Source organism: Amphiprion ocellaris, chromosome 22 (assembly GCF_022539595.1).
Source record: "Amphiprion ocellaris isolate individual 3 ecotype Okinawa chromosome 22, ASM2253959v1, whole genome shotgun sequence".
In the NCBI taxonomy this organism is placed as follows: Eukaryota; Metazoa; Chordata; class Actinopteri; family Pomacentridae; genus Amphiprion; species Amphiprion ocellaris.
This window is the reverse complement of record NC_072787.1, coordinates 19,974,048-19,991,872: the sequence shown is the minus strand read 5'-3', so window position 1 is coordinate 19,991,872 and position 17,825 is coordinate 19,974,048. Positions and strand designations below refer to the sequence as shown.

At 40.1% G+C, this 17,825-nt stretch overlaps 1 protein-coding gene across 10 annotated transcripts in view; it reads right to left on the bottom strand.

The window, feature by feature from the left end:
• The window catches only part of slc4a2b (solute carrier family 4 member 2b), a 51,034-nt gene that overhangs the window by 11,604 nt on the left and 21,605 nt on the right, over positions 1-17,825 (bottom strand). For 6 of the 10 annotated variants that reach the window (XM_023285296.3, XM_023285305.3, XM_035955148.2 and 3 more), the window contains 11 exons: positions 11,515-11,680; positions 11,193-11,419; positions 8,894-9,018; positions 7,832-8,043; positions 4,964-5,100; positions 3,041-3,130; positions 1,613-1,793; positions 1,385-1,520; positions 593-794; positions 406-514; positions 129-313 (listed from right to left, as the gene is read on the bottom strand). In XM_023285296.3, coding sequence (XP_023141064.1) covers positions 129-313; positions 406-514; positions 593-794; positions 1,385-1,520; positions 1,613-1,793; positions 3,041-3,130; positions 4,964-5,100; positions 7,832-8,043; positions 8,894-9,018; positions 11,193-11,419; positions 11,515-11,680 — 1,770 coding nt within the window. Of the gene's footprint in view, positions 1-128; positions 314-405; positions 515-592; positions 795-1,384; positions 1,521-1,612; positions 1,794-3,040; positions 3,131-4,963; positions 5,101-7,831; positions 8,044-8,893; positions 9,019-11,192; positions 11,420-11,514; positions 11,681-15,049; positions 15,206-17,825 lie in introns of those variants that run through there. The other 4 variants (XM_035955165.2, XM_023285322.3, XM_023285344.3 and 1 more) reach the window with 4 other exon arrangements.

Here is a 17,825-nt window from a genome sequence, read left to right as displayed (position 1 = left end):
CCTGTTGCTTATGTGACGCTGTAAGTGCCATTTTATGCAACTGTGATATGTGTTTTAGGAAATCCAATCACATCATAAATTATTTAAAAAATAGAATAAAAAACAGCCGCATCACTACTGAAACTCACCTTGTCAGACATGAGGGTGGAGATGGAGCGTCCTATCTGGTGGTAGTCCATGCTGGTGGTGGGAGGTCCCAGCAGAACAAAGAGGAACTTGACCGGCACCGGAACTTCCAGGACGGACTCCAGCTCCACCGCCTCCAGCAGCCGCACAAACGCCATGGTGGGCTGCTCCAGGAAGTCCACGCTGCCTAGAAAGAGAGAGAGAGGGTCAATGTACAGAAAATAGAACAGGAAAACCAAAAATGAAGTACTTTACAGTTTTAAAACATTTGCAACTTACCCACAAGGACCACTGTGGCCTGGGCATTTTCAGGAATCTTCTCCAGAAGCTTCAGCTCATGTTTGGACTTGGACCGATGCATGCCAGGCCCCACGCTCGGCTCCTTCTGCTGGAAAAGGAAATCAGGATGATTCCTTAGAAAACAAGTGAAGGAGATTTTTGGCAAACACTCCAGACCCAGACTTACCTGCATCTCGCTCTTCTCTATGCTGATGCGTGTGTCCGTGTCCATCATGGAGTGAACGGCGCCCATCAGGGGGTCGGTCACAGACGGTTCCGGCTGGTGGTTGTGGTTGGCGTTGTGGTGGTGCGAGATCAGGCTGCCGAGGCTGGCTGCAGAGATGTTCCTGGGGAAATGGCTAGTGTGCTCCTTCTCATCGTTCGGGTGACTAGGGGAGGCAGGGAGAGGCAGAGAGAGGGTGAGGAGGAGGAGGAGAGGCAGTGCCCAAGCATGAAGCCATCTAAGAGCAGGCAGTGTGTAGCAGTGAGAGAAAAGATGGTTTAACAGCTTCTACTCATGCAGTGATGACAGCTGATAAACTGGTCAGGTAGCCAGATTTAGTCACTTTTACGAGACCTTCATGGACTTAACTTTGCTTTTATTTTGTAAAAACTGTATATGTATGGGTAAATTTCCCCCAGCAGTCAATATTTATGATGTTTCATGACAAATTATGATCTTAGCACTTTTTTCTTCTTGGTTTGTTAAATTTCATAGCTAAAGCGGGAAAGTTTAAAAAACAAACATTATTTTGATCTATAGAAACATGTTTTCCTTTTCTATCCCTTTAATGACTTTGCAGTGCCTACATTTTTTCTCGGGACATCAATAATCCAAAGATAAATTACATGAAAGCTGTACAGTTGGTCAGATTGGGGCTATGAGATGTTTTGTGTCCAGCTGCAGGAATAGAACTTCATTCCTCTGTACATGGAATCTCTGCCAGCTTGTTTGTTGCAGTCGGGCGCCGTCAGTCACCTGTGTTTCAGCAGTAGGGCTCTCAGGACATTGGCTCGGTCCTCGGCTTTGATCTGGTCAGAAATGATCATCTGCTCCACCACCTGGTGGGCGATGCCAGGCAGGGTCTTCTGGTCCAGATCCAGCAGCACAGCACCTGCAAACACACACACTCGGTCATTAATGAACTGCATTGCTGACTTTAGGTAGAAAACACAACATAAATACAGTCTTCGCCCTCGCTTTTACCATGGGAGATGGTCTTTCTGAGCTCCAGCAAGCTACGGAAGGACAGCGAAGCAACATGAGGTTTCCCCCAGCGATCCGTCTCCTCCTCTACATCCTCCTCAAACTTGATCCAACGAGCCGTTTCCTTCCACTGCATCTCCTGGTTCTTGTCCATCGTCAGCTCGTTCAGCTCCACAAACACCTGGAAGCACATTCCAGCGTCGGTGAGACACAACTGTACTGTCCACACTGAATGACATGCACATTCAGCACGTGCCAAAACATTCCCATTAAGTAAAGCACTTTGACTGGTCAGTCGGTCCTCTCAAAGTTGATTTAGTGATTCAGTGGAGCGTTTTGACTGGAAAACCAACTTGCATGTCAGGAAACAGAAACCATGCTTACCAGGATACCATGTGAGTTAATTAAAATCACTCAATACGCAAAAGATGAATGCTATTATTGGTTTATTAATTAATTATTTGGAAGTTTTAACAGTAATGATCGGTAAGGGGTTTTACTGCACTCTTCATATAACATTTACAAGTAATATATAATGATAATGGTTAATAACACACTATACTGCTGCTAAAGAAGATGGAAGTATTGTGAAGGACTTCTGTGGAATAAAGGAGAGTATAGAAACTAGCAAATGACCAATTATTGGGCTCAATATTCAGCATTTTTCTGAATATCACATTAAATAAATTAATTTAAAAAGAGGTAATTTGGTGTAGTCGCTCTACAATCTCGAACAATGTCCCGCCCACAGTGCTGTGATTGGTTACATGTCACAAGCAACAGCCAATCAGCACTGAAGGATAAATGCTGAAAAGTTCTCTTTCAATTGAGTATACGGAAAATATAAATCAACATAAGTATTTCAACAAAATTTGGTGTTGAGGTTTGCATTATTCCAAATTTTAACACTTAGTTTTCAGCTTTACTGTAAATGTTTATTGGTTCCAAATATAATTCATGGGCTTAATAATTAACAATAATTTGTACTGGAATTGGCCTTGATAAACAAATTACAGTCTGCCCCTATTATAAATAGACAATACTTTAAAACTCAGTTGCAACAGCAGAAAATGTCTTCATAGCAGTAAATTTAACGTTGATAACAACTTTAAAATGTTGCACAACTACATTATAGTGTGTAATAAACAGTTTTACATCTTATTCTAGAGATGCATCCAATGATGTCTTAACACAAGTTGCTAAAAAGTCTGCTGTTCCTCCTGAGCAGCCTTCTCTCAGCATCCAGTGTCTGTTAAAAGGAGATTAATTCAACACCATGCTGGTCAGTTACAGTCCTCCGTCTAATGACGAACGAAAAAAAACCAAGCTGGAAAATAATCCCCTCAATCTGACGTCTTGTGCTGCATGCCTGCGAAAATTCACGCTCAGACGGGTCAAACCTGACGCTGGCCGGTCACCCAGCCTCACCTTCTGGTACCCAACCATTTGACCAGAGTCCATGTCCAGCAGGAAGCCTTCTGGCCGCGAGGCAGAGCGGTACAGAACCACCGGTAACGGCTGGAAACGGTGCAGGAGAGGACTCAAACACTGACAGAACCGACGGCAGCACAAAAGACGGGACCCTCACTTTCACACACATACCCACAGGTGACACACACCTGACAGGGACCTGTTGTGTATGAGAATCTGTGTGTGTGTGTTAATAAAACATAGCTCCCCTCCGTCTCTGGAGCTCCCAGTGTCTGGTTACCTCAGCTCCTCTCTCCCCTCTATTTTCCTTTCTGCGCGTGAAAGGAAAGAACTCATTCATTCATTTTTAATCGTCTCCTTCCCTCCCCGTCCCATCAACAAAAGAGACAGAGCAGGGCTAAATTTGAGAGGGACAGAGGGGAAAACATTTCGGCAGATTTGCAACAATTTATGGTTGCATTTGAGGTAAATAAGCAAATTTAAAAATAGGAAAAGACAACCATTTTCCAACCATATAAATAACAGGTTCATTCATTTAAATAATAAAAAAGTGTGATATTTTTTCATGTTTTACCACTATTACAGAGGTAAACAAATCATTAGCAACATCAAGAATGATCAATAAGCTAGTTTTTCTTGTGTTAAGTTGATATATTAACAATCTTTTGATCAGTGACGTGATGACAGTTTTCATTTGTGGCTTTCTAAGTGCTGAACGATCAGTTAATACATAATTCAATCATGAGAAAGGTGATCAGCTATTTGTTTAATCTTGCTGTAAATGAAATGTATTTGGGGCTTTGAGTGGTCAGTTAAAATTAATTATTTTATTAGTCTGTGCTCTGAGAATTTTAATTACTTCATGAATTAAGCAATTATGAGGTACGGCGCTATGTCCCATGTCATAAAAAACAGCCTAACCCTTCATATTTTGTCTAAAACCTGGAAAAACATTGAAAAATAGCATCATTTTTATCAACATGTCTTCATTTAATTCCTTTATTATTTCCTAAAACCGAAACTTGAACTTTTCTTTACTATCTTTAATCAATTTCTGCAAAAATGTTTATCAGCCAAGTTAGTTCTTGTCATATTTTTGACATTTCATTGTTGCTGACTCTTGTATACATTAAAATCTCCAACTGTAAGAAAATTTAAACATCCAATAGTGTCCTTCTGTTGCTAGTAAATCTACCAAATGTTCTTACTCAAAAAAAGCACTTGGCAAAAAACTCAGGCACAGATGAAGCTGAAAACACCACTAACACCATCAAACTCTACTTAAGTCCACATTAAGTGACACCTGAGGAATTTACTGAAAAGTGACATCATTGGGTTAGCAAGGTATGTTGAACCCAGTGTTTTCAATATAATAAAGGTGACTGTTTTATCCTGCTACATCACCATGGTAACTGATGTTGCACAGCAGCGTCAAACTGAAAAGTATTTCTTAAGTACCATGCTTGAATGTCTGAAGTTTAAAGCTTCAGAGCTCTAATGTGCAGCAGTCATGTTAAAAATAAGCACCTGTACTGAGATGCACCAAGCTGTCAAATATATATATGAACTTACACAATTAACAAATCCTCTGTTGTCGTATTTGCAGTAACAACGCTCTTCTTCTTCGTCATGGCTCTCCATTATATCTATAACCTGTTTCTTTTGGCTGATGTCGGCAGCATGAGGCATGTTCATTTTGTTTGGAAGGAGAGTAAAATGACGCATCAAACGCCCCCTTTTTTTAGGAGCATGCACAACGAACATAACCACTGTTTTGATACCTGTTATCTCTTACTGGGATTTTAGGTTTTGTCGAGCCAGCTAATGTAAAGAAAGCCCGGCTATGTCAAACTTGCTTGGTTGTACAACGCTCTGTCCTGCTTCAGTGCGTAAGGATACGGATGATAAGCAAATCCTCACCTCATGTGGGGTCCGGTCCTGCTTACGGCTGCGAGTGGTCGGCTCTTTGTGGTCTTTGCCGATGTGCACCACCTGTCCTTTGGTGCTCTTTCTGACCAGGTGTCTACGCATACCAGGAACATCTTCAAAACGATGACCTGGAGGAGGACAGAAGACAGATTAGATAAAACTTCATGCACTCATTGCACACATTGACCTTCCACCCTGAGTTCAAATCTCAGCCCACATAGTCTCAGGCCTCTTTGCCTTTTTGTTTCTATGGTCCCACTGGAAGGAGTAGAGTTACTCATGCTGGCAGCACACCAGGCATTGAAAACGATGTGGAGAAAGGCACCAACTGGCACAAACACAACACTGTGAGTAGAAGTTGTTCTATCGGATGTTAGACTTCAAAGATCAATGGACCTATGTCAATTCATTCAACTTGAATGCAGAACTGCGCCCTTAACACTGCTTCTCACAAATTCTGCAATCAACAAGATATGATTTCTCAATATTAGAATGACACAAAAGCTTGTATACACAGAATAAGTAAAGTGTCTTACCGTTATCAGCAATTCCTATGTAAACAACAGTGATGCTTTTAAAGTTCTTCATCAAAGTTTTAACCTGTCCTTGCAGGTAAAAAAAAAACAAACAAATTTGCCCAAAACTATGAGATCTGCTACCTTGTTCCTTCCAGCTTCACTTTTACAAGCATCACTTTTCACTGACAGGGCTCCATGATGTCTGACTGCAGTTTGGGACAGAACCTGGAGCTAAATGAGGCCTGACTAACATGTGGATGTGGAAGGAAGAGGAGGGTTTGCGGTGAATGTCGGATTAGAGCTGGCACTGCCGCTCGGCTACGTGACGCCCCTCGCTGCTCAGATGGGAGTGTGCAACCTGTGCTGAAGTTTTGACAAGTCGGAAAAAGTTGCCATTTCTTGACCGGCGCCTGACCCCGCAGAGCCCGAAGCTATCAGAAAGCATCAGCAAGCAGAGGCATTAATTGGCTCAGGTCGAACAAAAGGGGAGGGACAGTGATCTAATAATTCCTATTGTTGAGCGGCAGCCAGAGACACAGACACTTTCCCAGGATGATTTACGGTGGCGGGAAGCAGATAAAAGAAGACACAGAGAATAACTGCTGATGAACCTGTTTGCAGGCTCGACTTTTTGCCACTAAGCCTCATAATGACCAAATATCTGGACAATGTCAAGCCCACCCCTCCATCCTCGGCCTCTTGATTTGGCCTTCACGTCTACTTAATTCTTCCCCTTGTTTCACTCCTCTAATGATTAAAGGTTGGACACTGAGGTCCAGGTTTCACAATTAGCCACCATGTTGGCTTGGGCCTCAGTCCAGGGGCCTCAGCTGACAGCGGGAACGGCTAATTTAATAATGCAGGCCTGTCTGCCACACTCTCTGATAAGCTGCCGCTCTCCGCTGAGGGGTCGGCTCCCTGACGTAAATCACCTCGGCCCCGAACACAACCCCACGCTGGGCCGGGGGCCGGGAACGTCACAGGGCGGTGGGGCGCAGACCGAAATGAAGCCTGAGAAGGCCCCTGCCCTCCATCCAGAGTCTGAGGAGGAATCTGAGCGTGTGCAAAGCCAAGACTTCCTTACTGTTGCTGTCTAACAACGCAACAACACAGACCAAGTGATTAAGTTGTATTAAAGAAGTCGAAAATGATTAAATACCCAAAACACCATCAGGAAGACACATGCTGGAGAAACTGGTGATCATGAGGCAAAGCACAACAACACTTCTGGTACAGAGATTAGAACATTTTGAGGAATATCAGCAAATGACAAATGTTTTCTTTAAAAAAAAAAAAAAAAAAAAAGGCTCACAAGGGGATACAGTTTTATCCACCAACTCATACATCCCAATCTAAGAGAGCGCACCTCACTTAAAGAGCTGCTCTCTCCAGTTTACAGTGTTTATGATAAAAATATCACAGTGCCTGACAGCAGTCCTTCTGTGATCGGAAGCGTAATTAAGATACAAGTAAAATTTACACATGCAATAATGAATTGCCACCTTATCAAGCTGGCAGGGTGAACGGAAAGCAACATTAGCATTCATTTGGAGTCCAACATTCACTCTTTTAGCTTTCCTGAAGGAAATGTCTGTGTCTTTAGCTGATAAACATCATTTGGTGTTCAACAGGAAGCGTATTGTGGATTTTTAGAGCTTTCTGAGTGAAAACAATGCAAAGACTGAACCACAGCAGTAACTTCCAGGAGAAAATAATAAACGTTATGTGAAGCTGAGAAAAAAAAACTGAGTTGGGTGATAATTATCTGACTTTAATCATCATGAGCAACCATTTTTACACACAAGAACTTCTTGTGTTCTTGTCAAGAAGTCATGTGACTGTTAACTATTAAATTTTACTTGAATGATTTCTTTGTGGTGAGGGCTAAAGTACGCCTCAGAAAATTTTGAAAACCACCAATAGAGTTGACATAAAATGGTTGTTTAAAGTAGCCTAAAATGTTACTTTGTTAAAGAGATTGTGGAGAAACACTGTATTTTAAGGGGATTCCATTGCATTTCCCACTTTAGCACAGTGAGAAACTAATAAATGTCTCAGGGCAGACCTTTTGTATGTATTTTGTGTCGTCTCTAGTTATGTCAAACTGCAACATTAGGTTAGGTTGACTCAGTTGTTGAGTGTGGGATCAAATAGCATGATCACGATCACATAAGCATCAAGGAATTGAGAAAAACAAAGCAATAAACTAGAGCTACGAGAGGACGTGCACAATCTCAGACTGAAAGCACCTCAAAAAATGACTTTCCACCATCCTGTGTCATTTTCTTCCTAGCTGTTGATGTCAGAATACAATATCTGCCAAATGTTCATCCATGCTTACTTTTGATGCCGTCCAGGTCAGCGGAGGCCAACGTCTGGGCTTCGCTCTCATCAGTGGGGATGCGTTGGTACTTGGCCTGCTCAGCTCCAGTCATGTTGCCTGTTCGCCGGCGCTCTTGCAGGTCGTAGCTGCGGCTGGCGGAAGAAACCCGGCCCAGCGGTGGGTGTTCAGGTGGGACTGACTGAGGAGCCGGGCTGGAACTGCCCGGTTTACTGGAGAGAAGCACAAAGATGAGATTAAACTATAGATCAGAAATCAACAAGTGACAGAGGAGAGGTTGTTTTCAGGCATTTTTCTTAAGTTTGCTGAAATATTCCCCCAGAAAAAGTGAAGCTGGAGACTGTACAGACAAAAAAAATCCAAAACAAAATCAACTACACCAACTTACTGCCATTAAACGTTAAACATTTCTCCTGTACTGCTCTCTTTTTACAGTGAATTCCTTTCTTTTCTTAATATCTCTGTATTAGATCCACATATTACAGTCTCCTGCTTGCTGTTCTTAAGGCAAATGACAAATGGCGTATTCCATTGCTTAGTCTGGACAAAATCTCCAAACTTACCTATTTTGCAAAGTCAATCCTCTCGACTCAGCTACCTTCCCTTTACAGAACAATGTTTCATAAAATGAATCCTCTACAATCTGGTTGCTCTTCGATCAACTGAAAACAACCAAAGATGTCTACGCAGCTTCATCCCAGCTCAGATTGAAACCTCATCAAGTGGAAAAGTAAATGTCATAGGCGGAGCTTGGGGCTGCTGAGGTGTGTTGGGCTGTATGCAGTGAGGGCTGATATATGGGTGTCTGAACAAGAGGACTACTCTGGTCCATCAGATCATGCCCAGCAGGCCCACTGCATGCCTGAGACATGGTAACGTACAGCATGTACCCCACTGTCCAATCAGACATGAACCTGAGCGCCGTCGCCCGGTCAAAATGTCTCTCAACAACAACATGACAAAAACATGCTTTGTGGAAACATCACAGCAGGTAAAGTAGGATCTTACACCCAGCAGTTCTTTGTTATTTTTTTTAAAGGTGAAGAAGCAGACTTGACTCACTCTGTGGAAGATGCATCTTCGGTATCTGCTCCCACACCAGACTGTGGTACAATGTCCAGCTCTCGGGCTGAGTGTGGACTCTCTTTGTCACGTTTGGCTGCAGGGTCTTCATCGGAAACAAAAAACTGTGGAGGGAGCAGAGTGTGAGACAGCAAACTCAGAAATCAGACCAGGAATGCCACACTGAAACAGTGCAGACCTTGTGCACACAAATTAAAGCAGTTTAGATATGACTGCATGTCAAAAGTAATCTATCCAATGCAGGTTCCACAGAGATCAGTTTACTTAAACTGAAGGAAAATGTCACAACTGTAGACCTACGATGTTTTTAGATGTGTAAAGCCTGATAAACTACAATTTAACACTACATAAAAAAAGAGTACACTTCTCCACCAAGGCCAATGCCTTATTTTGTAATTTTTAGTTGTAGCTTTTTGTGTAAACCTGCAGACAAACAGACAAATCAGGGGCAATGACAACATATCCAGGAACTCCACACTCAACAGTAGTGCTGAAGGTCCTCACTGTAACCAAATATTACTAGTGAACCTGTAAACAGAACATAGAGACTTGCACATCTACACTTTATCTTACCATGAACTGCACTTATTACTCTATATTCCATTCTATAGTCCATTTTTCATGTACATGGTGGGGGATGCGTGTCTGTTTTTGACTTGATCTGCTGCAAATTTTGTATTTTATTGACACATGTATCCTAAACTATTCTGTTTTTACTTGCTATATACAGACCAGTTATTATCTTGGGTTTCCCACTATTTCCACAACCACCCAATGAAACAAGAATGAAAAAGCACTAATTTTACTTTATGCTGATGTCCTTAATTATGCATTGTTGTTCACAGTCAGCTGAAGTTATATATATATTGATAAATGCTAACATCATTCCTACATCTTCAGGTCATGTGAAAAAGTTAATATATTTTAGGAAAATATATGTTTTTGACACCAGGAGATATTGCATCGGATGAGATTTCTAAGGATAGAAGGATTTTCTATCTAAGCAACTGAACCTCCACATCTTTATATCAACAGTTAACTGACATAATTGCATTTTTTCAGTCATTTTGCTGTCAAATCCGATTTGTTGATTTTTGCCTTTATCTCTTGCGTGAAATACAACTGTAAAGTACCACAAACAGAACGTTAAGGAGAACAGAAGCTGAAAATAAATACAATCTTGTAAAGACGTAACAGTGAATACCATTTACTGTTACGTTGTGCTCAGGTTAAATCTGGTCTTATTTTGTTAAGTATCATAACAACAACAACAAGCAAACATGAAACCCACTGATGAATGATTAAGACTATATACTGAAATATTTATAACGGAATATATGGTAATGCTTCGACAGCGAGTGATCAGGCTGGGCAGCAGAGCATGGACATTTGTACTGCAGCACTGAGCAGTCATTCACCTGCATTTTAATGCAAATGACAACCGCTTTCACCCTACTTAGACCTGCATTAACAGGCTTCTGCACTTTATCTAGACACTTTAAGAATCCATACAACCATCGTATAAAAAACCCCATGACTGATCACATTTTAGAGGGTGTTTGGTGATCCTGTGTTGGAGGATAATTACAAAACAACAGATAAATGGAGTAAAAAGTGCTTCAGGTAGTTCATAAAGAGTATTATGATTAAATTGCTAGATGGACTTAAATCTTGACAGTACAGGACAAATAAAAAGGGAGATCGAGGTTAAGAATAAATGTTTTTAGTACAGATTTGAAATACCTTGCATTAGAGGTCATAAAACCTTGATCAAGAATAAAAGATGTAGGTTTTTTTGAAGAAACTGAGCAGAAACCATTGTTTTTTTTTTTTTTTTTTAAAACAAAATTCACCAAAATATGTTTTTGGTTTCTCAAATGTAACACATGTTTCATTAATTTATGTTAAATTGCACTAAATGGGATATTTGGGTGTTTTATTCTGATAGACAAAAAATTGGAAAAAAAATGCCCCAGCAATTTCAAAATATCACGTTCAGCTTAAGTAAAATCTTCACTCTTTTGAGGATATTTTATAGAAGCAGATAATCGATGAACTGACATAATAAGCAGCAAATTAATAATCAAATCGATAAACAACACTCATTAGTTGCAGTACTAGCTTTTGTATAAATGTGCAAAAAATAACATCAATACAACTTGAAAGTAATAATGTCTGATATATTATCATTAGAATAATTTTACTTAAAACAGTACAAAAAGACTAAAATTCCCAGGTAAAAGATACAGTATGAACTAGTAAGAAGTCAAATAATTACCTCCACATCTTTGACTTTCTCTGATTCAGACGCAGCAGAATTGGGCTCTGTAACATCTTCCTCCTCATCCTCCTCATCCTCTCCCTCCTCTATGGGGCCACTGCTGGGAGCATGGCTGCTTTTGTGATCTTTGTCCTTCTTCCTTTTCTTACTGCTCTTCTTCCTGCGTCCCTCGAGGGGCAGTTTGGACAGAGGCCGGTGGATGTGGTGAGACGAGTGACGGTGGTCTGCGGAGAAGATAAAGCAGAAACAGAACGCAAAGGTGAACCAATGGCGCATTAAATTTAGATTCTTATGACTGGATGCTGCTCTCTGTGCTCACATTCAATGTCCTCCTCATGGTAGGTGTGGAGCTGCTCCTCAGGTACGACAGCAGCCGGGCTGAGGATCTGCTGGAAACGCTGGACACCCAAGGCCTTGTTCAGGTCTCCATCGTCCTCGTCTTCTGGGCGCGGAGACCCATGTAGTGATGAAGCAGGAGCCTCTGGCTGTAAAAACAAACAAACAGCATGGACAAATAAGTAAACAAGACAATACAAAACTAAAAATAATATGAGTAAATGCAAAAAAATACATTAAAAAAGTCTGAAAAGTCAGTATTAATGTTATCACAGTAGGTTACATAAGGGTTCTTTTCTAGTTGTCTTGATTGCCAAAGACTTGATATAAAGGGGTATTAATAAATAAAATAAAAGAGTTAATGGGAAAATGGCCTTTTAGAATAGACAAAAAGACTTTGGTTAAAGAAAACTGGTTACAGTAAATAAAATGACCTGCAAAAGGCCATTTAGGCAGGATGTAAAATGCAAAGAAGCACAATGAAAAAACCATTTCAATGAGCTAAAAAAAAAAAAACTGCCCAATTTGTGATTGATTACTTATTTTACATCGCATACTATGGATCTCCATACAGGAACAGCAAATAAAAGTGTCATTCTGATTAAGCAATGGCTGAAACACACTGTTGCTGTGTTTCAATTTCATATTGTGCACTAAATATAAGAAATATGCTCTCCATGCAAAGGCAGTTTACAACTTCAGATCTTAAATGCCAAATAAAGCTGTGCTAAGAAAACTTAAGACACCGTAAAATGGGTTTGTGTTATCAATAGCTGCTACTTGGCTTCTGATACATTTTCATAAACTGTTTTATTACCCAGAGAGTCAGTTTTAATGTTTTCCAGCAGTCCTTTGTGCATTGTGGAGTCCATCAACAGTACACTTAAAATAAATATGCATACTGACTAGTTTGAAAGCTTTTTTTGTAATTTTAAATCTTAAAACAAAGCACGCACCTTTTACTAAAACCAACACTAGATGGAGTTCTGGTCCTGTGAATGCATCACAGTCAGGACATCATCTGACAAGCGCTCTCATGCATGCAATTTTCAATATCTGCTTTAAATTGCAAACAATAGTCATGTGCTTTGAACAGTTACACATTCTCCACGCTGTGCTGTGACAGGAATCACGTGGGTGACAGAGGATCTGTTTTCTGGCAGCGTGATGCAGGAACCCTGCGGTGCTCAGCTCTGCCGGTGGGATATTGTGATAAGGATGGACTGCAGCGATACAGCGAGAGGATCTGCTTCTGGTGGCGCTGACACCTCACAGCAGACTGAATGTTGCCATGGCTACTGCACAGGTGTGCTCAGATCCTGCAGTGAACGTGACAAAACTCAGGGGCCACAAGTCATCTGATGCTCCGTTAGACATTCTCATAACACCCAACATGTCAGTTATATATTAAGTTTTCCTCTGTGCTGCAGGGAGCAACAGAAAGTCTGTGATGATATACCATTTCCATTCTCCCACCTGTAGCTGCTTCTTATTTGTGTCACATTCACACCTTTTTCAGTTTATGCTGAGCAGGCTGCTGGAAAATTACACAAATGAACTGTAATGTATCCAAAACAAGCACAGTATAGTTTTGAGGTACTATTTCAGAAGGACATATTGTTAATTTTAAAAAAGAAAAATCTGTGTCAAATTCATCTCTCAAGCCCTCAGAAACTACTAAATGAAACTATTTAACTGTATCTTAAGTAGTTCAAGCTAGCGTCACATTAAAGATCTGAGTTTAATACTTAACTCTGGGCCATGGCTTGAAGTAGAAAGAATTACAAAATATCTTTGTGCAGTATGAGTGTTATAATGCCAGAAAATGTAAAAACTAAAGTTGAATTTCTTTCATTATTTTACAAAAAATGACAAATCTCATATTACTGCATGCAACATTTTTGAAGTATCCACAGCTGTTACCAGTACTGGAAAACTAAATGGAGACTGTACATATTACAGATATTTTACTACTTAGATTTTGAATTAGTTTCCATACTTGTCTCCTATTTGCTCTGCATAAACACAGCCCACAGTTCAGTCAAATAGTCCCTGGATTTTTGTCATGAGACTACTGAGAAGACTTCTCCCAGCTGAGTCACTAATAGCTTCCCAATTTCACCAAGAAGAGCAACATTTGTGTATTTACAGAATCTAGTCACAGCAAATACTTTATTTTAGCAGGATTTTTTAATAAGACACGTTGAATAGAGTGATTTAAATGAAATATAACGATTCTAAGCTGCTTAGAACGAAGAGTCACACATGATTAGTTCAAGGATTGTTGGAAAAATGAATACAAAACAATTCTATTGTATTTACAGTTTTTGGCTATGAAAAGGGGGTAAATATGCTGATTTTTTTTTTTTTTTTTTTAAAGATAACATGCCTTTCAAATCTGCTGGTGGGTTTAGGGGATCAGAGGGATAATTTTCACAATGCGGTGCTGGTAGCTTTTCCCAAAGAAACAGAAAGTATCAAGAAGCAGAAATTAAATCATTTTGTTTCAAATTAACAATTTAACTGACTCCGAACAAGAACTGACAGCGGTTTACACACCTGCTGCAAACCGGCTTCATTAGTTCCCATCATATTTTCAATAGCTTTGCATCACCTGTAGCGTAACGTACAAAGGTCCTTTTGACACATTAAACTCATCAAGTGAATCAACACAGGGAAACATGAGCAGGAAACTCCAGAGTTCATCCTGGATTCACGGCGGCTCAGCAGATGTTCATAAACGCAGGCATGTGCAAGAAGGTGTGAAAAAGTGATTCCCATGCCTCATATAACCATTCAGTATTTTACTGTGACCTGTTTTTACATGCCACATAAAAGTGGCAGAAGCAGAGAACCGTTCGCTGAACTCTGGACCAGCTGAGATTTATATGTAAGAAGGCACAAATTCAATATTGACTCAAGGGTCCATTCCGAATATAGCTTTATGTTTCTGGAAAAAAGACTCAAAGAGGGGCGAGCAAACTCTACATTTAGCGCAATAACCTCTAGGGCAGATAAAGCAACACTGAAAGTAAGAATGCTGAAATGGCAAATAAAGTCATTTTTAACTATAAATGCAGAGTTAATAACTGGAAAAGTAATTTTTGCTGCGGACATTTCTTTAAAACATGTCAAAAATTTCTAAAAAAATAAATTCTGTATTCACCCCTTAATGGTTCAATATTTAATTAGAAGACTAACCCAGAAACCTAGAGTACACATACTGTATCTAGATAACTAAAACCCACAATGTGCTGCTACACGATCCGGCAGCTTATTTTTACAGAGCCCTCATTCATATCATGGTTTCACAGTGAATCCCCAGAGGTGGGAGAGATGTGTGAGGGATTCTCAAAGAGGTGAGAGAATTTTCCACAACCAACACCATGTACAAAAACAAGGCAAGCGGAGCCAAGAAAAAAACTGGGAAAAAAAAAACAAAAAAAACAAAAACACTGACCAGACAGTAAGGAAAACTTCGACTAAAATCAACATTTTGTGCAGTTTTAGCGACTTACCTCGCTCATGGCAGCGTGAGCTTTAGTCAAAGTTTTTGGTGACAACAAGCGCCGGCGGCCTCCACCATGACAACACTGGAGCTCCGACCCTCAACGCCTCCGTTAAGAACTGCAGGTAGGAGATATCCCTCTCTACCCCTGCTTATCAAAGCCTCGTGATGCTATAATCAGAGCTCTATCGGGCCAACCTGCCACCTTCGCCAGTCTGCCTATTGTGCCAAGGCAGAATAAACAAGACTCTCATTTTCCCTTTGAGGACAAACGCTGCCTCAAAGGAATAACCGTGTTTGAACAGCCAGGAACAAAACCTGACATTGACATTCATCTCCACATTTTAACTTTGCCACATGAAGCCTAAATATTGACCTAGGCGCTATTAATCAATGTACTGTGAAGGGCAATGTAAATGCATAGGAACTAAAACACCTTACAGTTTTCTAAAGACGCATTTTTAAAGGATAATGTTGACAGAGGACGTGTTTGATGAATAAAATGTGACTAAAATGTTGACTGATGACTAAAACACATATTTGAAGTCGAGAACAAAAACCACTAAATTGCAGAAAAGTTAAAACAGCTTTGCTTGGAAAGTTTTTAAACAAGATTTCAAGATCTGCAGTCAGAAAAATATCAGTCTTCATGCTTAAATGCATTAGTAGAAGCGCATCGATAGATTTTAATCTAAGCACTCTCTCTATTAATCTAATCACCGTGATGATAATCTTATTATAGCAATCAGTCTTCCAGTAACGCAACACTATTACAATTTATGTTCACTTATGACAATTTGTAGAACAGGAAGCTAATCTAATCTACTTTTCCGATAAATCCAAATAATGAAAAACCAATTTATGACCTGTGCTAGGCAGAAAAAGACATCACTGGTAACAAAATTGGGCTGGAATTCTTTTGCTGTAGAAGTAAACATGACTAAATAGGGCTGTACTTGAGGTTAGCTGATTTTTGACATGCTAAAATTATTATAAAGACAATTTTAACTGCAATATTCATGTGCGAGAAACAGCATGAAAGATAAATCGCAGCTGAGGCTGAAGGTAACATGTCCGGTTTGCAGGTTTCTGATCATAAATCAAAACCAAATTTAAATCTTGACCTGATGATGGCACTACAGGAAAAGAGGGGGCTCAAGAAAGTGATGACAAATCATCCCAGGGGAGGACATAAATATCTGTATTAAGTTTCATGTCTGGACAACCAGTAGTTGCCGGTATACAGTTTGGATCTAAGTGGTGGACTAGCAATGTTGGCTGACAACCATATTTACCACAATGCATTTGAAATTTTAACATAAATGACTCAAACTAATTAGAAGAAATAACATCAGAAACAGCCTGAAGAAAAAAACAAAAATACTGTAATGTTTGTGCTTTTTTTTAAGCTTAAGTGAGTTAATCCTGTGAAGCAACACAGCTAGGTTTTAAAAAGAAATGTGCATGTTTGGTGTTGTCTAATGAAGTGGCCACTGGACAGGAGTGGAGGCTGCAGGAGATTATCTGTGTCGTGAAGTAGTCTCAAATCCCACACAGTCAGCACTTGGAGGGGAAAGAGGGGGATAGGCGGCAGATGTCTTAGAGATCTTGTACCGTGTGGCTGCATCTCTTAACGTGACTCTGCAGGGAAATCCCGCTGCACGAACATGCGCAAGGTTTCTGATTATTCTGCGAAAACACAGGAGTTGTAACCCAGTTTATAGCTCAGCCAACAGGGAATCTTGTATTATGCAAGCGCTGATTTTCACAACCGCCCTGTTGCATCATAAATGTAAAAGTCAGATCAAATCTACTCACAAGCTTCTTTTTTGCTTCCCGTTTGGATATACTCTAATTATATTTGAAATGGGCAATCACTGTTGTCATTTCACAAGAGACAGAGCTTTCAATCAGTTTTATCAAAGTTGAAGATGTTCAGCTGAGAAGCTCTGAGTCTACTGAGTGGGGAAAGTTGTGCAGCAGCTGCCAGATGCATGTCACAGGAAGAGCGAGATTACGATGATAAAAACTGACAGTGAGGAGGAGGTGTGAACCACTCATTACTAATCCTAATAACTGCCGGGCAGGATGGTGAATTTCCAGACAGAAACTATCTCACTGACATTAAATGACACATCTGCACTTGTAAGGTCAGAGCTCACTATTGCAACATATGGATGGAGACATGACCAAAGCACAGACTGGGTGGATTACACAGGTTAGACCAGGAGTGTCCAACCTGGAGGGGCGACACTCCTCATGAGTCAGAGACAAAGCAAAATCCAAAATATACAGTTAAGATGATTTTCACAACCTTCCTATTGCAAATTTATTTGATTAATCTTCTTAAAATAGTCCTCAGTGAATCAATTTTAATGAGAAAACTTACTAAAACTGAAGTGTCATTAGCAATGAGAAGTCATCTATGCAGTTTAAGGTGTTTTTATTAAAGCTTAAAGTAGCATAAAGGTTGGAAATGTGGGTATACTACCCACATCCAGAGGAACTTGGCAATATGAACTAGTACTTATGTATATTTTTGGTTTATTTTTCTACTGATATTTCTTAAATGTTTGCACTACTCTCTTTTCTGCTGTGATAATGCAAATTTCCCCCACTGCGGGACTAATAAAGGTTTATCATATCGGATCACATCTAACTCTGTTCTAAAGTAACAAAATCCTCCTACCAGCACCTCTAAATCTCAATAATGAGCATGTTATCTTTCTTTTTTTTTCAGCGCATCTGTTCTGTTCTACGTTAAGCTAAATTTACCATTTCCTGCA